The sequence below is a fragment of the Polypterus senegalus genome, chromosome 4, assembly GCF_016835505.1.
Source record: "Polypterus senegalus isolate Bchr_013 chromosome 4, ASM1683550v1, whole genome shotgun sequence".
Classification (NCBI taxonomy): Eukaryota; Metazoa; Chordata; class Cladistia; order Polypteriformes; family Polypteridae; genus Polypterus; species Polypterus senegalus.
The window spans coordinates 70,629,056-70,652,687 of NC_053157.1; the positions used below are offsets into that span (position 1 = coordinate 70,629,056).

Genomic DNA, 23,632 nt, shown 5'->3' on the forward strand with positions numbered 1-23,632 from the left:
CAGGCAGCTCCTTTACCCCAATCCCTGGGAATGCTTCAAGTGATGTGAAACTGCAGCTCCACAGAACATGAGGTTGGAGTCAGAGTAGGAACTCCCAAATCCCACAGCTCCACCTGGCAGACATCACAGGATCCATCAAGGCTGTCCCCTTACTACAATACCCAGCATGCCTTGTGGGTATCCATGTAACCAGTCTGGGTTGGCTGCCATCTAGTGTCCTTGGGGAAACAAAGCACTTTGTAAGCTGTCTTCCCCTGCCCTTCCAGGATGAGGACATCCCGACCAAGCAAGGATGTTGGTCGTCCCTCACTCTCTCTCTCTCTCTCTCTCTCTCTCTCTCTCTCTCTCTCTATCTATCTATCTATCTATCTATCTATCTATCTATCTATATATATATATATATATATATATATATATATATATATATATATATATATATATATAGGGGTGACTCATTTATCCTACACTCTTAAAAATACTGATTCTCTGCAGGAATTTTATGATTTTTCATTGCTTTTTTGTGGTTTCTCTTAGAGCCATTGTATGACAAAGCACCATCTGCCTAACAAAGCACCATCTCATTCTGGGAAGGGTTCTTCGTATATGAAGTTCGTTGTTTGTTCTTTGACAAGCTTCCTAATATACAGAAAAAAAACAAATCTCTAATATATGATAGGCTACTTAGCAGGACATTAAGATTAAGAAAACCTAGACTTAGCCTGTGTTATGCAGGTAATGCATAACAAATTGGTATTTTTCTAATCTGTTAACATCTATTTCTGGTTATTTACTGCATGGAGCCTATTATGGATCCAAATAAATAAAGGTTCTTTACAAAGTCCAGTATATTCAGAATTGTATATTGTGGTGTCTTAAAAGTGCAATTACTTTTATTGATGCTTTCACAGAGGAGCCTAGGCACAATTTCAAGTTTTTATGTATTTTCCATTGAACCAGCCTACTGACTAGCCTGCTGAATTAAAGAAAGAGTCCTTCAACTTGGGTGGCAACCCTACTTGTCTTTTGAGTCAGTGATTTTTCAAGAGCCTGGTGGCACATTGGTGAGTTCTTCTGCCTCACACATTCTGCATCCTGACCTTGAAACATGTACCTGGGCATTGTCTGTTGGGAGTTTTGATGTTCTCCCTGTACCTGTGTGTGTTATCTACTGGATGCTGTTGCTGTTTTATTTTATTTTATTTTATTTTATTTTAATTCATGCTTTTAATGTTAATTAACACTGTGGGTAATCCCATTAAAAGTAGCCTATAAATGTGTATATGTTACGCCCAAAAACCGAAGTCGGCCAAAGCGGGAAGTATCTGGCCAAATCGGGAAATGGCCAATGTCTGTAAATTGACTGGCCAATGTCCAATCTTTTCCTCGATTTCAGGATTTTGACGGCCAGTTTGCGAAATGGCATAGGGTGATTGGCCAAAGTCTGAAGAAAAAAGCATGAGCAGCGATTTGTTGCGCGCTTAGTAGTGCAATTGCATCGAGTGTAGCCTTGGTGGCTCTTGTTCAAAAAGCGGACACCACTTGGTTGTTTCACAAAAATTAAGTTTAGGTATATAAATAGGTTTCATATTTCTGTTATCATTTTAGCACTATAATAGTGACTTAACATCAGGGACCTATTTTATTGATCTTAAGGTTAGTGTTTGGGCGAGGGGAGGGCCGTCTCAAGTGGTGTCTGCTTTCTGAACAAGACCCGCCTTGAGCTTGAGTTCTCGCTGCTTTGCGAAATGGCCAGCCAAAGTAGCATATACACTGGTCATTTCTAGTAATTCGGACTTTGGCCACACCTCGTGGCCAAATTGTCAAAAGGTCCGGCCAATTTGGGAACTGGCTGAACTTCAGGTTTTGGCCGTAACATAGTGTGTGTGCGTGTGTGGGTGTGTGTATGTGTGTGTATAAGTCAGCTCTGTGATGAACTAAAACCCAGTCCACCATGGCCCTACACTGGATTAAGTGGGATTGATAATCTTCTGTTATTTTTAAGTACACATTCAGTATCTGCTGTACTATACATAGCATTACTGCAGCTTTTAAATGTAATTATTGAAAAAAAGGAGAATCGCTGGCATTTCACTCTGTAACAAAAAGCCTTTCAATAAACCTGACTGCAGGATTAGTTATTGAAAAACTCATTATAACAGGGAAGCAGATAGTGTACAGCTCTCTCGCCATCCATCCATTATCAAACCTGTGTAATCATGATGGGTGCAGAGGCAACATTCCATTGAAGGGCCAACACACACCAATATGCCAACTTAAATTTGGCCAGTTTAGAATCCCCAATAATGTAACACGAATGCCTTTGGCATGTACAGTATGAGAAAAACCTACAGAGACATGAGGATGAACATGCAAACTCCACAAAGGTAGCAAATGGGTGTGGGATTTAACTTGAGTATGCAGGATCCATAAAGCAGCAGTTCTATCTACTGCACCATTCTTCATTACAAATGTTTAAGTAAAAAAAGTAAAGATGAAATGGGCTGTGCTGTTTTCTGTAAATAAAAGTCAGAAAATGCAATCCTATTACATTTCTATTTTTTTGCTCTCTATTAATAATATATATACAAACCATTTAATGCATATGTGTGACTCTGTGCAAGTGACACTGTGTGACCCAGAGCAAATCACTTCACAAACCTGTACTCCAATTGGAAAAATGAAAGAGATGTAACCAATTGTGTCTCAAATGTTGTAAGTCACTTTGGGTAAAAGTGTCAGCCAAATAAATAAGTAAATTTGTTAACAGGGAAAAAAATGTTCTTTGTATAAACATTAATGCAAATGTATTTATTTATTTTTTTAAGTGGATGTTGTTTAAATGCTGAGTCTCTCCTGCATTTATGAAATACCAATGGTGCACTGCCAAACAAAGTGGAGATTTAATCGCTATCAAGGGTCCACAGATAAATCCTTAGGAATGTTTCTTCAAAGGCCTTTCGTCACTGCAATGTCATAACAGCCTAGGAGCAAAAACGAGTTAAACGTGAACTACAAGTGGACTACGTGAATGACTGCCTTTTGATCCTTCGTCATGTCTCCATGTGAAATGAGTCCACCCAGCAGTTAGGCTCACTCAGGCGAGAAGGAGACTGACATATTAATACGTCTGCTGGGTGGTATAATTTGCTAAAATATCACATTCAGCTTGTCTATCAACAAAGGTTAACACCCTTTCACAACAAGACATGTTGTTCCCAATATTATATGCAACAGAATACTAAGAAAAAAGCTATTTATATTCTCCCCTTCCGGATTCAAGTGGGTTCTTGAACAGATTTGTCATACAGTCTTTTTCCAAATTATACCTCTGACATACTTAATGAAATGCACTCTATTACTTTAACTGTTATTTCACCGTGCTTCTTTGTGTGTTTCAAACAATCCCGCTACTGGCACTCCTTTGATTGTTTGTTTCCGCCTCCTACCCATTGCTACCTGCCCCCACACATTTTCGTAATGAATGGATGAATGGATTCCTCCCACTGCTTATTTCACTCATCCTGTGAATGCTTTCCAATTACTGGCATTCTTTTGTAATTGGTCTGTCTACTTGTTCCAAGCTCAGGTTGCTGCTCTCCTACAGCTACTTCCTGACCACTGCAATAGTTTGCATCATCATCACTCCCTGTTTAACAGTAGTATGTTTAATGTCCTATAGTCACATCTGTTTTCCCAGGTTAAACTTTTTTTTTCTAAATTCATCACCAGTTTAATAGCCAGTTGCCCCCCACATTGTTTTCCTCTACTCTCCTTATGCACATTATCTTATGAAATGAGACCCATGTCATCTGACAGTACCTCCAACCATGTTTTTCTTCAGCAGCCTCATCTCCTCCACCTCTGTATTTGCAGCTGTCTCAGTCATATTCTGCCTTTCATTCTAGGTACATGTCCAAACTATCTTACTCTGTTTCTCCTCAGCACAACATCTTTTGCCTCTGGACCAAAACTCTCTCTTAACTTGGCATTCATCTCCCTCTTACTTGCTGACAGTCACAGATCCATTTCATTATTCTCATGTCTTTTATTTCCAGGTTTGGTGATGTGTAAGTTCCTTAGAGCATAATATCCCTCAGTTTTTATAAACTTTACCCTTCAATGCCAAAGAGGCTCCTTTAGAAGTCAAAATGGTGGGTAGCTTTCAGAATTTCTTTCAAGTACCTTCTCCATTACTCCTGCAACAAATTCAGAACAGATCCATGGTGCAGCCCCACCTTCATCTGTATTTTTTAATATCTCCTTCTGCTGTTCTGACTACTGTTTGTGCTTTTTCATTCATTGATGTCACTGTAGACACTAACAATTCACTCATACATACATTTTTTGATGTCCACCTCATCACCAGTAATGTTACTTTTGATGCCTTCTCCAATTTTACAGATGCATAATGCAGCTTCTTTCTTTTTAAATTATGTTTTTTTTCTGCAATTACATGATAACAAGGGTTGCATCTGTTGTTCCCATCACACACAGGAAATCAAACTGCATTTTGTTAACATTCACTTGATCTCAGATTCTTTTCTATAGCAGTATCTCAACCACCTTCAATATCTGCTCCAAAATCTTGATTTCTTCATATGACATATATTCAAGTGGATCATCTATTCCTTTGTAAACTGTAATGAGCACATTTCTTTTCCATTTTCCCAAAGTCCTCCCTTCACACACAATCATGCTGGACAGGTGTTTAAATCATTCAATCCCTGGACCTTCCACTGCCTTCAACATTTTCAGCACTCCTCCAGTCATGCCTGCTTCTATACCTATCTATCTTTTTCAACCTTTTTATAAACTGCTCTTTTGTAAATTGACAATTAAGTCAGTCTGTTTCTCACAATGAAAATCTTCATCCTATCTGTGTCCTAATTCTGCAGTTTCTCAACGTACTTGTACTTCTTTCTTGTATCCTTAATTCCATTACTATTGATCACAATTTATCAACATTTTTAATCAATTCACACCTACTACATCCTGTTGGCTTCACAATCTTGAACAAATTTGTCTTTCCTTCCTCATCCTTCAACTTACTTGCATATGACAGATTATTAGCTTCCTGTGTCGATCTTGTCAAGAGGTTTACTTACCTTGGCAGTGACATTCATGTCTCTGGTGACTCTTCCTTTAAAGTCAATAGATGGATTTGGAGAACATGGGAGGTCATGAGGTCACTGGAAAAAGGTGTGTGACTCTCCCGATATCTCTGCGAAATGACTAAGGTCCAAGTCGTTAGAGTCCTAGTACTTCCTGTCTTGCTATACGGTTGCGTGACATAAACACTATGACCTGAGGCAAAGACTGGACTCCTTTGGTACTTTGTCTTTTTGGAGAGTCCTTGGGTACCACTTGTTTGACTTTGCGTCAAATGAGCGGTTGCTCACAAAGTCCCGATTGAGGCAAATTACCTGCATTGTGAGGGTACATGTGGAACAATTCCCCAAGGGTGATCTGGCTCACAGGATCCTCATTGTTGAGGACCCAAGTTGCTGGACTAGGCCAAGGGGTCGCCCATGTAATACATGTATGCATCAAAAAAGATGGTCATTTCCGGATGGCGGAGCTGGACTGTATGTCTGCCTGGGGGGTTACCAAACAGGATCCCAAGCTGTTTTGTTTTGTGGTCGGTGTGGAAAGACGATGAACCAGTGCATGCTCCCCAACCTGACCTGACCTGACTATGTACTCCCAACTGCTTTTCATTTCTATAATTTTGGTTTGCTTCTTTATAGATCATTGTATCATATTCTGCCTTTGTCTTGTGAAACTCCTTATAGCATTTCCCCTTTTCCTCAATTGCCATCTCACCTTTAGCATTACTCTCTTCTGTCTCAGTAGTCCCTTTTTCTGTCAAGCTTCCTCTGCTGTTTTCATCCAGATATTCTTCATCACTTCCCTCTTCCCAATTATAGCTGATGCTTCTGAATCCTCATTTGCTCTTCTTATTTCTGCAAATGTATTTCTCACACTCTCCTTTGTCATCTTTCGTAACTTTCAGACCTTCAGCTTTATTATTATTATTCACAATTTTCTCTGTGATAGTCCAGTGGCCATCGCCTATATCAGGCATATAGGGCAGTTTTATGTGGTGTATATATGTGTATATATTTTAGCAGATTGTGTTTAAATTTACTCACTATGTGACATTTCTTTAAAATGGCTGCTTTCTGTAGTTTTACAGTATGTATGTGCATTGATTCATGTGTAATATCTGTAGACTTTTGTGTAGTATATGTGGGATGACACCAGTGGTGGATGGAACAATGAATTGGTCAACTTCAGTTTGGTGCTGAGACTAAAGTACCTGCTGAGACTGAGACATGCTGATTTCATCTTTTCTGTGGTGTGAGTGTTAATTAAAAATACATTTTGCTCCTAGAAAGTTTGTGTTTTAGGTACCACTAAGGAGCTGTGCTGGATTTTTAAAGTTTTTGTTTATCCTTTTAGAAGGGCTTTTTGCTTTGTTTTTGCCCACACAGGAGCAAAAGCAGCTGTTTGGGGCGGTGTATGGAAAAGTTACTTGTTACTTGTACTTGATATTTGTATTCAAACTATCAGAGAAAAAAAGGCAGCAACTGACTTTAAACCGAGAAAAAGAATGGCTCAGTGCCATGTAGAAATGCGGCTACTGTTACTGTGCACAAGTGGCTGTAGGGGCAGACAAGACAGTAAGAAATTAACAGTGTATATTCAGTAAGCGAGTTATTCTAGACTGAACAGTTTTTAGTGGTCAGGAAAGTAGAGCAGTTAAGAGGGTGACAGGGTAAGGGGTCATTAATATGAAAGAAAACAAAAGGTGCGAGTGGAGAGCTTTTAAGGAATAAGGGGAGCACAAAGTTAGGAGAACAGACAAAGAAAAGTACAATAAAGTTAACCTCATAGGAAGAAACATCAGCAGGCAGTCAAGGGGGAGAGTATTACAGGAGCCAGAAGGTGTAAAATAACTGTAGCAGTTCTTTAATCTAATTCCTTTGACTTAATTTGTTTAGTCTAGCCATTTAAGTTAAATCATTTAATTTTAATAAAATTAAAAAAGTTAAGGCAGTTTTTGTAATCTTAACACAAATTTTAATAATGAGGCCAATGCAATTTTAAGTCCTGTTGGATGCTGGACTTTCTAGAGGATGACTTGCAGGAGCCAGTCTTCTATGAGGGCTACATCTGCAGGAAATGCCAGCTGATCCAGCAGGTCAAGCTCAGGGTCACTGGAATAGGGGAGAAGTTGGCTGGCTTGTGGTTGAGAATTGGCAGACCTGGCCCAGGTGTCCTTTAGAGAGGTGGCACGGAAGGAGATCCTAGACCAGACAGTTAGAAATAGGTGGGTCATGGTCACAACATACAAGGTGAAGAGTGCACACTATCCTGGGGCATCAACCCCAGAATTGGACATGTCAAACTATTTTCAGTTACTTGTGACGCTAGACAGTGTCTTTGAAGAATCTCAGGTATTAGGCAAGTATGGGGTGCCCAAACAGGCCACCTTAAAACCAGTTTCCAGAATGAGAAAGGTTGTGATAGCTGGAGACTCAATCATTAGGGGGATTGAAGCACAGGAATTCTCCAGAGACAGAGTTGCACATGGTGTGTTGTCTTCCATTTGCACAGGTGGGAGACCAACCCCGAAGGGTTGATAGGTTCTTTACCAGTGTGGTGGTGGATCCAGTTTTCATTGTCCATGTTGGAACAAATGTTGGAAAAAATGACATACATAAGGGTAATCTGTAAGTTCTTTCAAATTTAAAGAGTTGGGTGCCATAGTGAGGAGCAAAACTGACAAGGTAGTCTTCTCTGAAGTTCTGCCTGTGCCATGCGCAAGCAGTAACGGAAACCTGGTTAAATAAGAAAGATGGGGATGAGTATCATATACAGGAGTATACATTTTATAGGATATATAGACAGAACAGAAAAGAAGATGGGCTTGTTGTTTATGTCAAATAGAAATTAAATGCTAGTCCTATTCATTTCGACAATGATCCCCACCTTAGCGAGGACATGTGGCTTCATCTGGAAAGCACTACAGAAAGAGGCTTTATTTTAGGAATGTGTTATAGACCGCCCAATGAAAACAATAATTTCAATGCACATCTTTTTGGTAATTTTAAAAAGGAAAGTTTACAGGGGGATATTATAGTCATGGGGGTACCCAAATATTAACTGGGATAACCTTGCAAGTAGCGGAGCACAAGAGCAGGAGTTTTTAGAATTAGTGACTGTTTTTTAACACAGTATGTTAAAGCACCAACACGGGGTGAAGCCTATCCAGATGTAGTATTTTGTAATAGTCAGGATAGAACTGAAAGTGTAGAGGTGATTGAACCACTAGGGTCAAGTGACCATAATATAATACAGTTCCTAGTGTTTTGGAAGAGTGTGGGTGATAAGATTAAAACTGTTAAGTTTACCTTTGGTAGGGCAAATTTTGAGCAGATGTGACTTGTCTAAGGAGACAGTCTGGAATAGGCTTTTAAGTGTGGTGAGAGTTGAGAAGCAGTGCAACAGGTTTAAAAATGATTTATATATAGTGCAGGACAGATAGATGCCTAAACTTTAAGAAATTTCAAAACTCAAGTTCATGTTATTTTAGAAGAATTAATTGGATAAACACCAAGAATTTTGATGGGGAGAATGGCATGTTCTCTTTTGGATTGTTCTAATGTTCTTATTGGCGCAATGATGACATTGTCCATTCTATATAAGCAGTGTATTTCTTCAGCTCTGCGTAATTCTGCATTTTATTTGTTTGTTTGTGTTTGGTAAGTTGAGTTTGATACGGAAATGTTAATAATATATGTACTTTTATTTTGTTTGTCTACCGGTTATGTCTGTTCTGTTATGGTGAACAATTTTGTCTGTCAGTATATTTATGTCCCAGTATAGTTTATGTGTGGCATTTTCACATGCCTTGGTGGGGGTGTTCTTATAATATGGTGTTAATGTGTCTACTAGTTTGTACTTTAGTGCCATCTTATTGTGTCTGTGCATGTAGTCTGTCTGCCAGTAGTTTACAATCTGATCTGATGTGATGTGTTTGTTTTTTTTTTCCTTGTGGCAGTTTCTGTATAAACTGTCTGAAATATTTGAGCCCTTAAGAATGTATTTTCTGCAGTTTCTTATGTTTCTAACTTTTACTTGTATGGCTGGCACAAACCCCTCGTGTCTCACCAAAAATATTACCACAGCTTAGCCAGCTTTTTGGTGCAATCTTATCTACACAAGGTCACGTGGATGTCTGCCATGCAATATTTTCTAGGTCCAAGCTTGTGTTTTAAGTTGTGTGTTTGTTATGTCCTCTGTGATATTTTCCATATTACATAGGTTAAGTGATGTGTAGTTTGCGTCTGTATGAATTATCGTTTTGTGTTGTGTTGATGTATCTGTTTTTTGTGGAAGGATTTTCTTAAATTATTAATCCATGTGTTGTTTTAATTAATTATATCTATGAGACCCTTTCCTCCCTCAACACATAGTAGAGTGAGTCATTCTGTGCCCGCTTTAAGATGGTGTTGTTTGTGTTTTGTGAGTAGTGTTGATGCTTTCCTTTGAATCTGTTGTAGATCTTTTTGTGACCAATGTATAACTAAGAAGAGATATGGTAGTATTAGTATGATATGTATTGATGGCTTCAATTATGATGCGATGCATATTTTTGTAAGAATATATTTAATTTTTTGTGCTGCATATGTTTGTCCTATTGCAGCTTCAGGTATTTGTAGTGTTCGCCATCTGCCATGACCCTAATTCCATTGCCTTTTTCAGGCGTATGCCCAACTTCTCTAAGGATTTCTTTTCTACATTCATTATTTTGCATTGTCCTTTGTAAATTCCTTGTGCATGTCTTGTGAATATGTTTTGATTATTTCTAGTACCTGTTATAATCATTAGTTTTCTCCTGCATATATCTAGAGTATACTGTATGTCGTCTATATAGAAGAAATGTGATATGGTGTAATGTTGGTTTTTGAATTTATATCCATTTTGTTAATTAATTCTTTGCATTTATATAGCGCTTTTCTCACTACTCAAAGCGCTCAGCAGTTGCAGGTTAAGGGTCTTGCTCAAGGGCCCAACAGAGCAGAGTTCCTATTGGCATTTACGGGATTCGAACCGACAACCTTCCGATTGACAGTGCAGATCACTAGCCTCAGATCGTGCTGTTTGATCTGTTTGACAATGGGTTGAGAGTGAGACAGACCAGAAAGGGCTATCATTTTTGTTATTATTACTGTAGAATTTACAGCAATGTTTCAGAATCCACATATAAAGTTTCCAGATTTAGAAAAATCTGCTTCAAACTGTATGTTTAAAGATTACAGGCAGTTTTACTCAGCAGTTCCACTTAGAGCTTGGTGGAGTCCTGATAATGAGTCCTGAACTTTACTGCATTTTTCACTTCGATTTTCAATTGTTTTCTTTGTACAGGTTGCCAGCACAATAGCTTCTAGCTATTAAAGGTATTCAGTTGAGAAGCATGCTTACTTAGGTGCCACCACCTGCTTGGGTCACAAGTTTATATGCCAGATTTGAATGACACAATTTGGAACCAAATACTTTTCTTGATTATCTGTTGAAAAAATTAAATTTTGAAAACCAGAATTCTGTCAAGTGCCTCACTATTATTGTTTAGATTATAGTATACTTTGACAATATAGAGATGATGGATTTTATTTAAGACTGGTTCCTATATTGTGCTACCAGTGCTGCCAGGACAGGCTCCAGCCCTGCAGCCCTGAATTGGATTAACCAGATTAGATAGAAGGATGGATGCATAATGAATTTGAAGGTTTCTAAGATGATGAAAAATGTTCCTTTTATTCTCAGTTGTTTCACATTAATAATAATTAAATTAGAAAGATGCCTTGTAACAATTTAAGGATTAAATTTAGGCAAATCTTTTATAAATCAAAGCCAAGCAATTAAAGGCAACATTTCAGGGTATTTCTAAAACCAGTATTAGTGCTCTCTGGCCATTTATTGTGGGTTTACAAGTTCTCTCTGTCTGCCGTGGTTTTTTCGCAAATGTCAGATTAGTTGCTGTCTCTGAATTGGCTCAGTAGGAGGGAGTATGGCTAAAGGCATGCGAGTGTGACATGCAATTGCCTGCTACCCCATTCGGTGTTGATTTCTTACTTGTGTCTTATGCTGGCAAAATGTAGTTTCTGAGGTATTATGGCAGATTAGGCAGGATTATAAGAAGAATGAATGGATGACAAGGCTAGTGCATTAATGAAAATTTGTGTTTACACTATAAACCTGATCTGCATCCGCCCTAAGTAATCCTAATATGCCCACTTGTGCACTGTGGCACATTTACTGAAATTCTCATGCCTTTCTGGGGTAGCTAATTGAGGAAGCCAGCCACTGTGATGAATTATTTTAATAATTGTTTATTACATATTGTATATAAAATTATCAGTAAAGAACGAAGAAAATGAAAACAGAAAATGAGCAGTGCAGACTTTGAATAGCTTCATTGTATAAATGCCAGGGCAGCTATTTAGTTATATTTTGTTTCACCCATTCATTTTACCTGTAATTAATCATATTGGTATTTCCTATTCTAATGAATTCCTGGGCGTTGTTTCTTTGTGTTATTACTTGCTTTCTTGTTTTTAAAATATTATGTAAAGAAATGGTGCCAAGGCTTCCATTGTGAATACTGTATAAAATGTGATGGAAGGCCTTCTTAAATTGTCACTTATCATCTGCATTATACCCTTAAAGCCACTTCTTCATGCAGAAAGAAAATATCTGTCCCTGCCCTATTGCAATGATTATTATAACACTGCACAATAACTTTTTAAATATTCCACCTTTAACATTTTTGCTTTAATTAAAAATGTTCTTCTCATTTTGATTTACTATGCTTTCCATTTTGCTTTTGATGAGTTCACTGATCTCCGCTTAGCAAGCTTAAAAAATAACTTGTGTTCAATTATTGTAGTGGGGATTACAGTGGCATCATGCTCCTTTGAATATAAAAGCCACACTCGTCTCAACAAAGTTTTGCAGCATCTCCAGGTTAATTTGCAGTTGCTTCTAGGCCAATTGAGAGATATAACACCTCCACCTCCATTATATAAATGGGCTTTGCACACTTCACCATAGGCGATACCTAGAGGCATCCCAACTTAGTGTCCAAATTATGTCAACTGGATCCTCTCAATCTGGTAATAATAAAAAAAATAATTTTTGCATTTGTATAGCACTTTCCTCACTACTCAAAGCGCTCAGCAATTGCAGGTTAAGGGCCTTGTTCAAGGGCCCAACAGAACAGAGTCACTTTTGGCATTTACGGGATTCGAACCGGCAACTTTCCGATTGCCAGTGCAGATCCCTAGCCTCATAGCTACCACTCCGAGTGAACCAGCGGTTCTTCATCTTGGTCCACTAATATCGCTGTGCTCTTCAACCAAATGGAGAGTAAAAGCAGAAAATCAGCAGATTAATTTCATTTCATATACTTGTACCTGGAATCTCTATCATGTTAGTGACCATAAGCAATGATGAAGATTGGTTGCTAAATCAAAAAAAAATGTTGAAAGATTTACTGTCTGCTTACCACCGCTGCCTTATAAAATGTCCACAAGACTGCTGCACCAACTTCTCCGTCAAACTCTAATTAAGGTTCCTGCTTTAAGGTAGATGTTTACCCCTTACTTGTAGGGAACATGCTGATCTTTCCTGGAAGAAGGTGAAACTTAAGGGTTGCAATGCAAGTTTAGTAACATGCAAAACAGAAACAAATCCTGAATAAACTTAATGAAAATTTGTGAAAATTGTTATTGCATTAGTGACAAATGCTTCTGCATTACCCCATCTGTCTGTTGACAAGAAAAATGAGAACCCTTGGGACCTCCCCATAATTTCAGAAGAGAACGGGTTATAAAAATCAGCACCTATTTCCGAGTACTTGTCCAGGTATTAAAAATCATTCTATCCTCACCTCTTTGAAAGGAACATTTTTTCTCCATAATGTCAGAGTGTAACTCAAGATTAACATTTTAGTATCTCTCAGCAAGAATATTGGGATCAATGCAGTCTTTGTGCCAAGATAAGCAAACATTTTGATAACATACATTTTCACTGCAACAAAAACAATTTCTATAAAGTATATTTTTTAACAATATGAAATCTTTTAAGGATAAATATCATGCTCAATAACCCTACAAAAATTATTCAATCCAACTGTGTTAATATTAATGCCTTTACAAAAAAGAGACAGAGGGCTAATAAAGTTATTACTAATAATATAGTTATTTCTTCTAAATTGGAATTTTGGTGGGTGAACTTTCTATTTATTTTTTCCAGGTAATACAAGTTACAGTACATGCACTGAGCCATTTTATTGCTTGAGTCTGCTCAGTCTGACATAATTCTAAACTTATATGCATGTTCATAGGGAGCCCTAGTTAAAAAGCATGATGAGTGTTGATTCCCAGCATTAATCGCAGTTGGAAATATGATCAAGGCCACCCAGTGTACTCTTAAGGCCATTAGGGTCACACACTCTTACACTGATTCTTTGCTGCAGGCCATATTTAAATACTTGACCTTCGTATAATAAATAGCCTTGACACACAGAAAAATGGTTTGGGGCAGCCGCCTGTATACTTGAGCCCTGGCTGCAAAAGGCAAAATATTGAGTCCACCATTGAACTGAGGAAACATAGGAAGTAGTCTTTGTTTTAAGGCAGGGAACCAGAAGTGATGTCAGTGTGGCCAGAACTGGAAATGACATCATCATGGCTGGAATCAGGCAGAATTTGCTGTGTTTGGTTTGCAGGGATAACAGAGAAAGAGTTAGCTCACCCCACCGCCCCCTGTCCTGGCATGGAATTACCTTAATTTGGTCCTTTTAGCTACTTCCCATGTGCACGTGTGTGACACCTTTAAAACTAGGAAACAAAGCAGAAAAGGTGCGAAGCGTGATTAGGTCATTTAGGTGACCCCTAACTTTGGAAACGACCCTGGTGAAGCGCATCAAATCACAGATTCTTATTTCAAGCATAAGGCACAAAAAATATTCTAAGGATAAGACATGATTCCCAGCTTGGCAAATACGTAAAACAAGAAAAGCATAACTTGTGGATCATAGGAGTATATCTGTAACTTTAGGTTAACTGTAAGATCCACGTAAAGCCAGATATAGGATATAATGTGAACTTGTAACAATATCATTTAATTTATTTTTTTATTTTTTCATACAACTAGTTTAGTGACTTTTTATGCAATACAAGTTATTTTTATTTTTTCCTTTTTTTAAAGGTGTACACATGCTGAAAAGTGTTCAAGGTACAACACCTTCTCCATCTTGTATCCCGGGGCAGGAATGCTTACCAACAGGTACATGGTTGTCATAAAAATGAAGGAAGTAATTAGTCATTAATGACATTCAGTTCTTGGTTAAATGTAATTGTGAAAGAGAAAAAGAATTTGTCATCTTCATTTAACTGTATATTATATGTCCTTTTGATAGTAATGGTTTCAGTGTCATGAAATTGTGTTATATTTCAGGTTCATCATTCACTTCATTCTCAGCAATAAAACCTCGGGCGGAAGAAGTTAGAATAGAAAAATGTGGGCCTGAAATGGAAAAGTACTGCTTTAATGGTGATTGCATGTTTTTTCCTGACATTAGAGAACATCACTGCAAGTAAGAGAAAATCATTTTCCTTTTTAGTATACATTGTTCCTACTTGCCTTTTATTAGTATGCTGTATGTTAGTAGGTGCAGCATTTGGCTTCTTGTCTTAATCCTTTCTGTATCTATATTTCTATGTAAGCCACACCAATATTATTATTATTATTATTTTTTTTTTTTTTTGCCGGTTTCATGGTTTTCTTTTTTTAAAGCATGCACTGTCCTGCAAAAAAATGTCTTTCCTCTAAATATTGCCTCTGGTGGTTTCTAGATCCAACTCCTACAGCTGGGCATGCCCCTACACCGCTTTTATAACGTGTTGTAATGCATAATGAAGCAGCAGGCGTCATTCAAAGCCTCAGACAGCCCAGTGACGTATTCCATGATTGCCAAAGGCATTACAAAGCTTTTCTAATTAGACCTTTTGTAAAAGTTCAAATAGAAGACTAAGTATATATTCATTTTATTAACTTGTCTCCCAAACAGTGGTATATTTTCTTCCTAATTAGTATTTTTTTGCCTTAAACTGATGCCTGTACTGTTTACTTGAAGTTGTATTATGCACGGATTAATAGTAATAATACTTTTGACTATAAAAGAGTGCTTTAATGTTGATAATGGAAAATGGATGCTAATCATCCAACCCAAAATGTGGCTAACACAGTCTTGGGTCATTTATCCTATGTATATAGTATATGGAGAAGAACTATCAAAGCTGACAACTTAAGCTTAGAAATGCATTAAAAGTTTGTATTCACTATGTTGTCATTGTTTTGAAACAAAAAAGAACTACCAAAAAATAAATCACTGTTTCATTAAATGCCAAAAGGAAAATTTCCTTTCACTTAGTGTTCTTGAGTTTTTTCCAGAATGCTTACAGGAATTCAATCCACAACAAATGTAACCTCAAAATTCATTTACATATAAATTCAAAACTGGCATAGAACAATAGAAAGTACATGTAATCAGTGATTCAGAGTGATAAATGATTCATTTTAAAGATTATTAGAACAGCACATGTATGTGACTTGGACATAATCGTTCTATAAAGTTGAGGAATTTCAGTAGTTTTGACTGCTTTCTTAAGACTCACTCTTTGATGAGTAAACATCCTCATTACACCATGTCAAGGGAAATGTGAAATGCTCTCGGTTAGTGTGGGCAGGCTACAGTTTGTGAACTAAACCACATGAAATGCTTTAAAATGACTCTCCCACATGCCACAGACATGCATGTTAAGTTGGTGATTCTAAATTGCTCTGGTATGAGAGGGTGAGGTCAATGCATGAGTGTGTCTTATGATGGACTGCTACCACATCTTGGGTTTTTTCCAACCTTGTGCCAGACAATGCTGGATTAGTCTTCTTCCCACCTACACCCAGTTTTGGATTAATTTGGCTAATAGATTGGAAGAATGGATGATGGATAGCATAATGCATTGAAGTAGTCAGTTTCTTATTATTAACTATACCATTTAATTGTCTTCTTAAAATGCATACATTAAAATTTATATGTAAGAAAAAAAGAATTACTAAATGTGATTTCATTCTAAATGAAATACACTAACCATGTATGTATCTTCATACCCACTTTTCCATTTCTCACACCTGTCTTATTACCAAAGTAACCCCAGCTAAAAAAAGTGACTCCTTTTATATTGGAAATCTTATTCATCCTTATCCTGATCAAGTTTAATTTAGTCTCAGAGTCTATCGCAATGGCATGAAACACAGGGCAAGAACCAACATGGTTGTGGTGTCAGTCCATCTCGGTGCACATTCACCTTAATTTAACCCATATGCCAGGCAACTTTAGCATTACTGTTAGCCTCTGGGGGGACCAGAGATCAGGGAGAAAATCACAACACAGACTCAAACTGAAGGGGACCAGGCTGGAATATAAACCCTGGATGCCAAGATTCCAACCCAGTATCTGTGAGATGGCAGCACTAACCACCATGGTGCCTCATTTTGTTCATGATATATCTAAGCAATTTTATATATAAAATTTCTAGTATCAATTTTATAATTCTATGGATAGGCATTGTTTTTTTTTTAGGTTTGTTTTTCACTTATACAGTATTACGCAGTTATCAAAATGAGAACATTAAAAATGATCCTGCATGACATGGTGGCACAGTGTTTCCACACATCTTTGGATTGAACTGCTATTCTGCTTTTAATTTACATGTTCTCATAGTGTGCCTGTGAACTTTGGCTGGATAAATTGGTTTATTTTCTTTTCCAAAAAATGTATATTATTTAGAAACTCTAAATTGGTCCAGTAATACTGACAGTGTGGATATACCATCTAATCCAAGGTTAGATTCTACTTTGTATATGTGGCTGCCCTTCGATGACACAACTTTAAAACCTAATAAGTCACTTCAGAAAACACCTAGATGCATAAGAAATTGGATGGTGTCATGTTGTCCCATTTGAGAGCTATTAAATGGGCTTAAGATATGGTGACACTCTCTCATTTTACTTATAAGCTTACAAAGGATAAGTGACACTTTAGAACAGGGGCTACCCATAGTGCACATACAGTAGTGATAGCAAAGACACAAAGTCTTTGTTTCTGTCACATAGAAGTAAGTGGCTAATACAAGCTCTATAATGAGGCCTTAAATCACCTAATAAATTTGAGTTGACTGATATAAAACACATGGTAGTAAATTTTATGAACATGTTTACAATATGCTTAATATTCATACTTTGAACCTTGGGTTTTAGCTATAATAAATTTCTTATCTAAATTTAACTTATGCAACATTCACGTCTTGCTTTTTAGGTGTGATGCTGGCTTCACAGGCATAAGGTGTATTCATTCTGAATTGGTTTTCATGCCCATGAGTAAAGAACATTTGATCCTAACTGTGACCTGTACCCTCTTGTTACTTCTGGCTTTTGCAGTTGCCATCTACCTAACTTACAAATGGTAAGAATAATTTTTTATTTGTCTCTGTAATAAAACTACTGTACAAATTCCTTTAAGTTGCTTATTAATTTGGATTATTTAAAAAAAAAAAATGATGCAGTGTTTAACATGGATGGAGTGACCTGAGTTTAAATGCCACCCTTTGTAGAGTTTGGTCATTACCCCTATGTCTGTGTGGATTTGAATCTGGGCACTCCAGTTTTCATTAAACTTCCCAAAATGTTGTAAATGGTTGTTAGGTGAATTGGCGACTCTGTCAATGTGAGTGCCAGCATATGTGTAAGTGAACTCTCACCAGGGCTGTTTCATATCTTGTGTCCATTGTTGCCAGATTAGAATCAAGCTACCACATGTCTGAAATGGATTTAGCACTACTTAACATTAGAGAATGTTTTGTATTTTACTGTTTTCTTATTGCACTCATTTCTTCACTTGTCTTACATTTAGTACAATTTATTTAGAACGTGATTCATCACCTACAGTATGTGAATTAAGAGACATTTAGTTTTTGTGTATACTGAAAAATTTGGCAACCATCTGCAATATTTAATGATTTTTATTTTCTTGTATACAAGAATCATCCACATTTTAATCGTCCAAAAATTCCATTTTGAGATTTTGATGAATCTCAACCTTTTAGACACCCCTGAGCCCGAAAATACCATTTTTGGAATTATCTCTGTGTGTCTGTGCGTGTGTGTGTGTGTGTGTGTGTGTGTGTGTGTGTGTGTGTGTGTGTATGTAAACATGATAACTTGAGTACGCTGTCACTTAGGTCCACCAAATTTTGCATAAAAGTATTAGGTACAGAACATAGATTTCTATCAACGTTTGGGCTCTTTCCATTAACCAGAAGTGGTACTTTACCTTTTATTAATGAAGCATCCATCCATTATCAGACCTGCTTAATTCAATCCAGGACCAGATCCTATGTCAGTCTACTAACCCTGCATGCTACATGAGTCAAGCTTAGAACACCACCATACACATAGGTCTTTGTGATTTGGGGGGAAAATTGGAGTACCTGCAGAAGAACTGACACATGGTCAAAACAAGAATATTCCAAACATGTTGCACCTAGGTACTCTGGAACCAAAGATTTTGGAAGTAGTTAACAATGGAAATCTTGCATTGTTAGTAAAACAAATTTTTTAGAAGCATGCAACTATCAATAGAGGTGGGAAGATGTTCAGAGCTGATCAGTTTTATAGGTGCCACCCGATATTTCATTTAGTGTTAGCTAGGCCCTCTACAAATTTTGAAAGATGAAATGATTTTTGTCGAAAAGGGAACAGGTTTTTGGAAAAATTTTATGTGGTTATTTACAGTTATACCTTTACATTTATTTCTAAGGAGATGCATTTATACAAAGTGACTTACAAAAGATGTCAAAATAATTGAGTAAGCATCAGTCTGAACAAAAAATGAAATAACATAAGAAATTAGACAAACAAAAGAAGACCCTAGCTAATTATTATTGATGCAGATCAATATAGCATCACAAAATGGTGTAAAAGTGTAGAATAACTCACATGAAACAAGCCCACAGTGGAGAAGAGACACCCTCGTAGTCAGATGCCCAATACTTCATTCAAGCTGACCGAGTTCTCCTTGGATCACTCATCTAAGATGGTTGCTATCCATTCTTGGGAGTGTTGCTGATGCAACTAGAACCTGGTTACACAAGCAAGGGCTGAGAAAATGTTTATGGCCTTATTGCTAGTGTGATGTACGGTAATGTGTCATGCATTCCCAAATAGATGTGACCACATTTACAAGCCAGCACTGCTAATTTTAAGTGTCACACCTACTAACACTAAATGTGATTACCGAGTGCATGCTTGAGGCACTCTAAATCCCCACCCTTACATGTTTTGCAGGTAATAAATAAGTGAGATTCAAACCTAAAAATGGACTTTGTATTAAGATTCATTCACCTAATTTTATAATTCTTCAAAAGGTGCTCATTAGGTATTCATGTGGAAAGCAGATTTTTGAAGCTAAAGTCTGAATTGTGACTGAAATACCATGACACCTTAGCTGTTAAATAATCAAAAAAGTTTGATATACTGAATAGTCTCTTCTCATTTCTGAAAATGTTTAAATTCTTATGTAACACGCCATAGCACCACTAATGTCAAACACTCCCCTCTAGGGCTGATCAGCAAAATTTGCCAAAGCTTTTTTCAGAGAGAATTTGCTGTGTTCATTGGTGACCTTGCTCGTCGATTTGTTTCCTGAAAATCCACCATGCATTCTGCTTACATGATTTTTTTTTTCCATTGTCCCAAGAACCTTTGGGAGTCCAGGATGCCATCATACCCAATCATGCATGCACAGACTTTTCACGCATAAATACTCCACCTCAAGCTTTATTGTGCTGCCCAGTTGGCTTCATTCTTGAATGTATAATTTATAGAGTACGCTTGTATGTCACTGCTGCATGTTGTTAAAAAAGAAAACAAGAAAGTTGCAATATTTTCATTTGAGTGATACATTAGCTGACCATAATGAAGATATTATGACAATACTTTGTTGTTAAGTTCATTGTATGTTTTGTCTTCACTGCTAAATACAGCATGTAGAGAAATCAAGTACTGCTGCTGAGTATATGACGCTGATCCCCGGGGCTCATGCAGTTCCTGTCCTCCAGCTACTGATTGGCCATGCCATGCAGCGATTGCACAGGACTGCTCACACTATTGTTTGAAGTTTAATCTGGTTTAATCTTGTTTCCAATCTATCTGTACAGATGCTTTACAATAGAAATAGAAGCCTTATAAATAGTAATTTTCTTTTCTTCCTTTTATTAATTCACTGGATTTCCTGATTATTCAGGGTTTGTTTTGACTCGTGCAAATGCAAAAATTCAAAAATTAGAATGAGCCGGTCAAAAGCCATCACTGCATTGCATGGGATATCAGTGTCTAAAAAGACTGGATCTCTTTGAGTGCTGTGATACTTTTTTCTGTTTACGTATTGTTAGTTTGCTGCCATTGATGGTATTTTGTTTGTGGCTATTGTTCTGCCTGAGTCTTTTGTTGTTTGAGGCATGATCGCAAAGTGGTTAGCATGGCCTCCTCACAGTTCAGGTCATAATAATTGATCAGGCATAGTTGGCGGATGCTGCTCTGGCCTTAATGGACACTTAAAAAACCATTGTGTCTATATAATCTACTCAAAACTATCTCAGTTCCTCCTTCCCCTATGTCATCAATGCATTTTGCAGAGTTTGGTGAAGTTGCAGAACACTTACAGTAGTGAAATCAGAGGTGAAAATGCACAGGGTCCTCACAGTATCAGTTTTATTCTATGAGTGAGTATGATATATCCAGGGTACATTAGATGATCAGAATGACAAGCCAATACTGAGAATGCCTTTTTCTTAATGAATGTTGCTTTTGATACTTGAATTGTGCATCACAAATTTGTGTTTAGATTAGTTCTCATTCTTGGTAACAATTAATATCATACACCTCAAAATTATTCGAAAAAGAGCTGTGTGTGTTTTAATTTAACTTTGTAAAATGCCTTAATTTAGTTTAATTTTATTTTATTTTTCAGGTGCAAAAAGAATAAGTGTCCTCCACAGCAGAAAAAGTATCAAGAAGTCCAGCTTGCTTGAGAAAATATTAAACTTACATACAGCAAGAATGAATGCAAAGTATCTTCTTTAGACATAAAATAACTGACTCCAGTGGAGATTCATGAACTTATTCCACAACATTTGGACTTGGACTGCCATTCCTTTACATCTATTCTTTGTTAATAAATATGCAGTTAATTGTTATATATAATTCTATATTGCCAATTACAGATAATGTTTATTAGTTCTCTATGGCATTGCATTTTAAAATTAAATTACAGCCACTTATTTAAATACAAAGAAACATTTGACATGTCCTCCACAAATCTGAATGCTGCAAGTGATTACAGAAATATAGTTGTATTTTCCTAGCTTTGGATCCTTTAGTCCTCAATAGCCTAACTTCTAAAACCTGCTCAGTTATTATAAAAGCAGACATAAATCACTGAGTTATTATAAAAATAGACATTCCCTATATGTGTATGTTATTGTTAATGATTCTAAGATTGCATTCACTCTGAGCCACAAACATTTTTTGCTTATCTGTAACTGCCCATCTTATTTGCAGATGTTTATGAATATATTTATGTAAAATTACCTGCTTTTAACTGATGTTTATTTATGTTACAAAAGTAAATACAGATTACACCAATACTTTGTAAACAGTATCATTCCTTATTACTTGGTAAAAATGTAAAAACTTTTTAAGGTAAATTTATTAAACTACTGGACAGAAGCAAATTCTGCTGCTTATCCAACAAAGGTATTAATGTAACACATCGCTATTTATGTGCAAACAATATAGTATTTGTATAATATTTAAATAGAGTCAAAGTTTTCAGTTATACAATTTCGGTATAGCACACTATCATATAACAGAAAATTAAACAGACAAGAGTGATTGATCCAAAGTATGGAGAATTTTTACGTAAAAGATTTTTTATATTGTATTGTCCCGTTCTTTGTATATTTTTTGTATTGGATGTATTTAAGCATTTACACTATATTTTTTTTATAAATTAATTTCAATTCATAATTAATAAAAAAGTCTTTTAAATGTGTATCCATCCTGAAAACATCTTATTACGTGTGTTGCAGTTTTCATTTGCTGTTTAAGCTTTTTATATTATAAACCCGGAAAATGTAATGCTGCAATATTTGGAATTTGTATATACTGTATATACACTACCAGTCAAAAGTTTTAGCTTTTCCAGTTTTTCTTCAAATTCAGTTCTTCAAAATACAATAATGATGTAAAATTTTGAAAAGGTAACAAGTAAACTGCCAGAGGCTTAAATTTAAAGTTTAGGTTGCTAAAAACTGAAAAAAAAGAAATACAGTGGAACCTCGGTCGTAAATCGAGTTGGTCGTGAGCCAAAGTGATTTCCCCCATAGGATTGTATGTAAATACAATTAATCCGTTCCAGATCGTACGAACTGTATGTAAATATATATTTTTTAAAGATTAAGCACAAATATAGTTAATTACACCATAGAATGCACAGTGTAATAGTAAACTAATGTAAAAACATTGAATAACATTGACACAAAACACCCAGGCTCCCTGCTCAGCTGTACCAGCAGGCAGGCTCGCTCGCTTGCTCGCTCTCTCTCTCTCTCTCTCTCTCAGCAGCCCGCAGTACGCACCCTCCCCCCCCCTCAGCAGCACACGCCCTACCTCCTCCCCCCCACACGCTCACTCTCTCTCTCTCTCTCTCTCTCTCTCGGAACAGAGAGGAACATTTGAACAAATCTGAACTTTAATTTAAAAACAGGAGTTCACGCTAATAGCCTTACAGCCCGATTGCTGTACTGTACAGTAAACACTTTTTTTAAAATGAGTTTTAAGCACAGGGAAAAAAAGGAACATTTGATAAAAGAGAAAAGTAACATTGCAACAATTCACGCTACGAACTGAAAAATTTACTTTTGAAAAATCCGTAATACAAAAACTATAAACCACCAAGAAAACTAACGTTGCATGAGTCGAGTTCTGGCATGAAGTGAGGAGGAACTGGGTGGAGAGGAACTGTCTTGTTCGTATACCGAGTGTGTGGTCGTGAACCGAGGCAAAAGTTTGGCAAACTTTTTGGTCCTGAATCGAGTTATACATGTACCGAGACGTTCGTGAACCGAGGTTCCACTGTATCAGATTATTACAAATGGGCCTTCTTCAGGGGACAACTAATAGGTTACAACCTACAGATGTTCTGCAGTAAGTAGAGTAAATTAAGTTTTGCACATTGAAGCAATTTGCACAGGTGAACAAACTTCTGTTGATTACTTAAAAACCCCGTGCTGAGTTGGATCAACTTGTGTTACTACACCCTCTGAAGTACTACTTGGACAATATTACACTGTAGAAAGTTGTAAGTTCCAGTGATAATGGCAAGCAAACTACAATTAACAACTGAAATAAAATTATTATCCTTAGAAATGTAGGCTTTTCA

General features: G+C 36.9%; 1 protein-coding gene across 1 annotated transcript in view; it reads left to right on the top strand.

Annotated features, from left to right (window-relative positions):
- The window catches only part of LOC120527433 (proepiregulin-like), a 38,085-nt gene extending 16,079 nt beyond the window's left edge, over nucleotides 1–22,006 (top strand). Inside the window, exons 2-5 of the mRNA XM_039750842.1 lie at nucleotides 14,281–14,358; nucleotides 14,530–14,668; nucleotides 17,450–17,596; nucleotides 21,161–22,006. Of these exons, the coding sequence (XP_039606776.1) occupies nucleotides 14,281–14,358; nucleotides 14,530–14,668; nucleotides 17,450–17,596; nucleotides 21,161–21,221 (425 nt within the window). The 3' untranslated portion in view covers nucleotides 21,222–22,006. The remainder of the gene's footprint in view (nucleotides 1–14,280; nucleotides 14,359–14,529; nucleotides 14,669–17,449; nucleotides 17,597–21,160) is intronic.
- The last annotated feature ends 1,626 nt before the right edge of the window (nucleotides 22,007–23,632 follow it).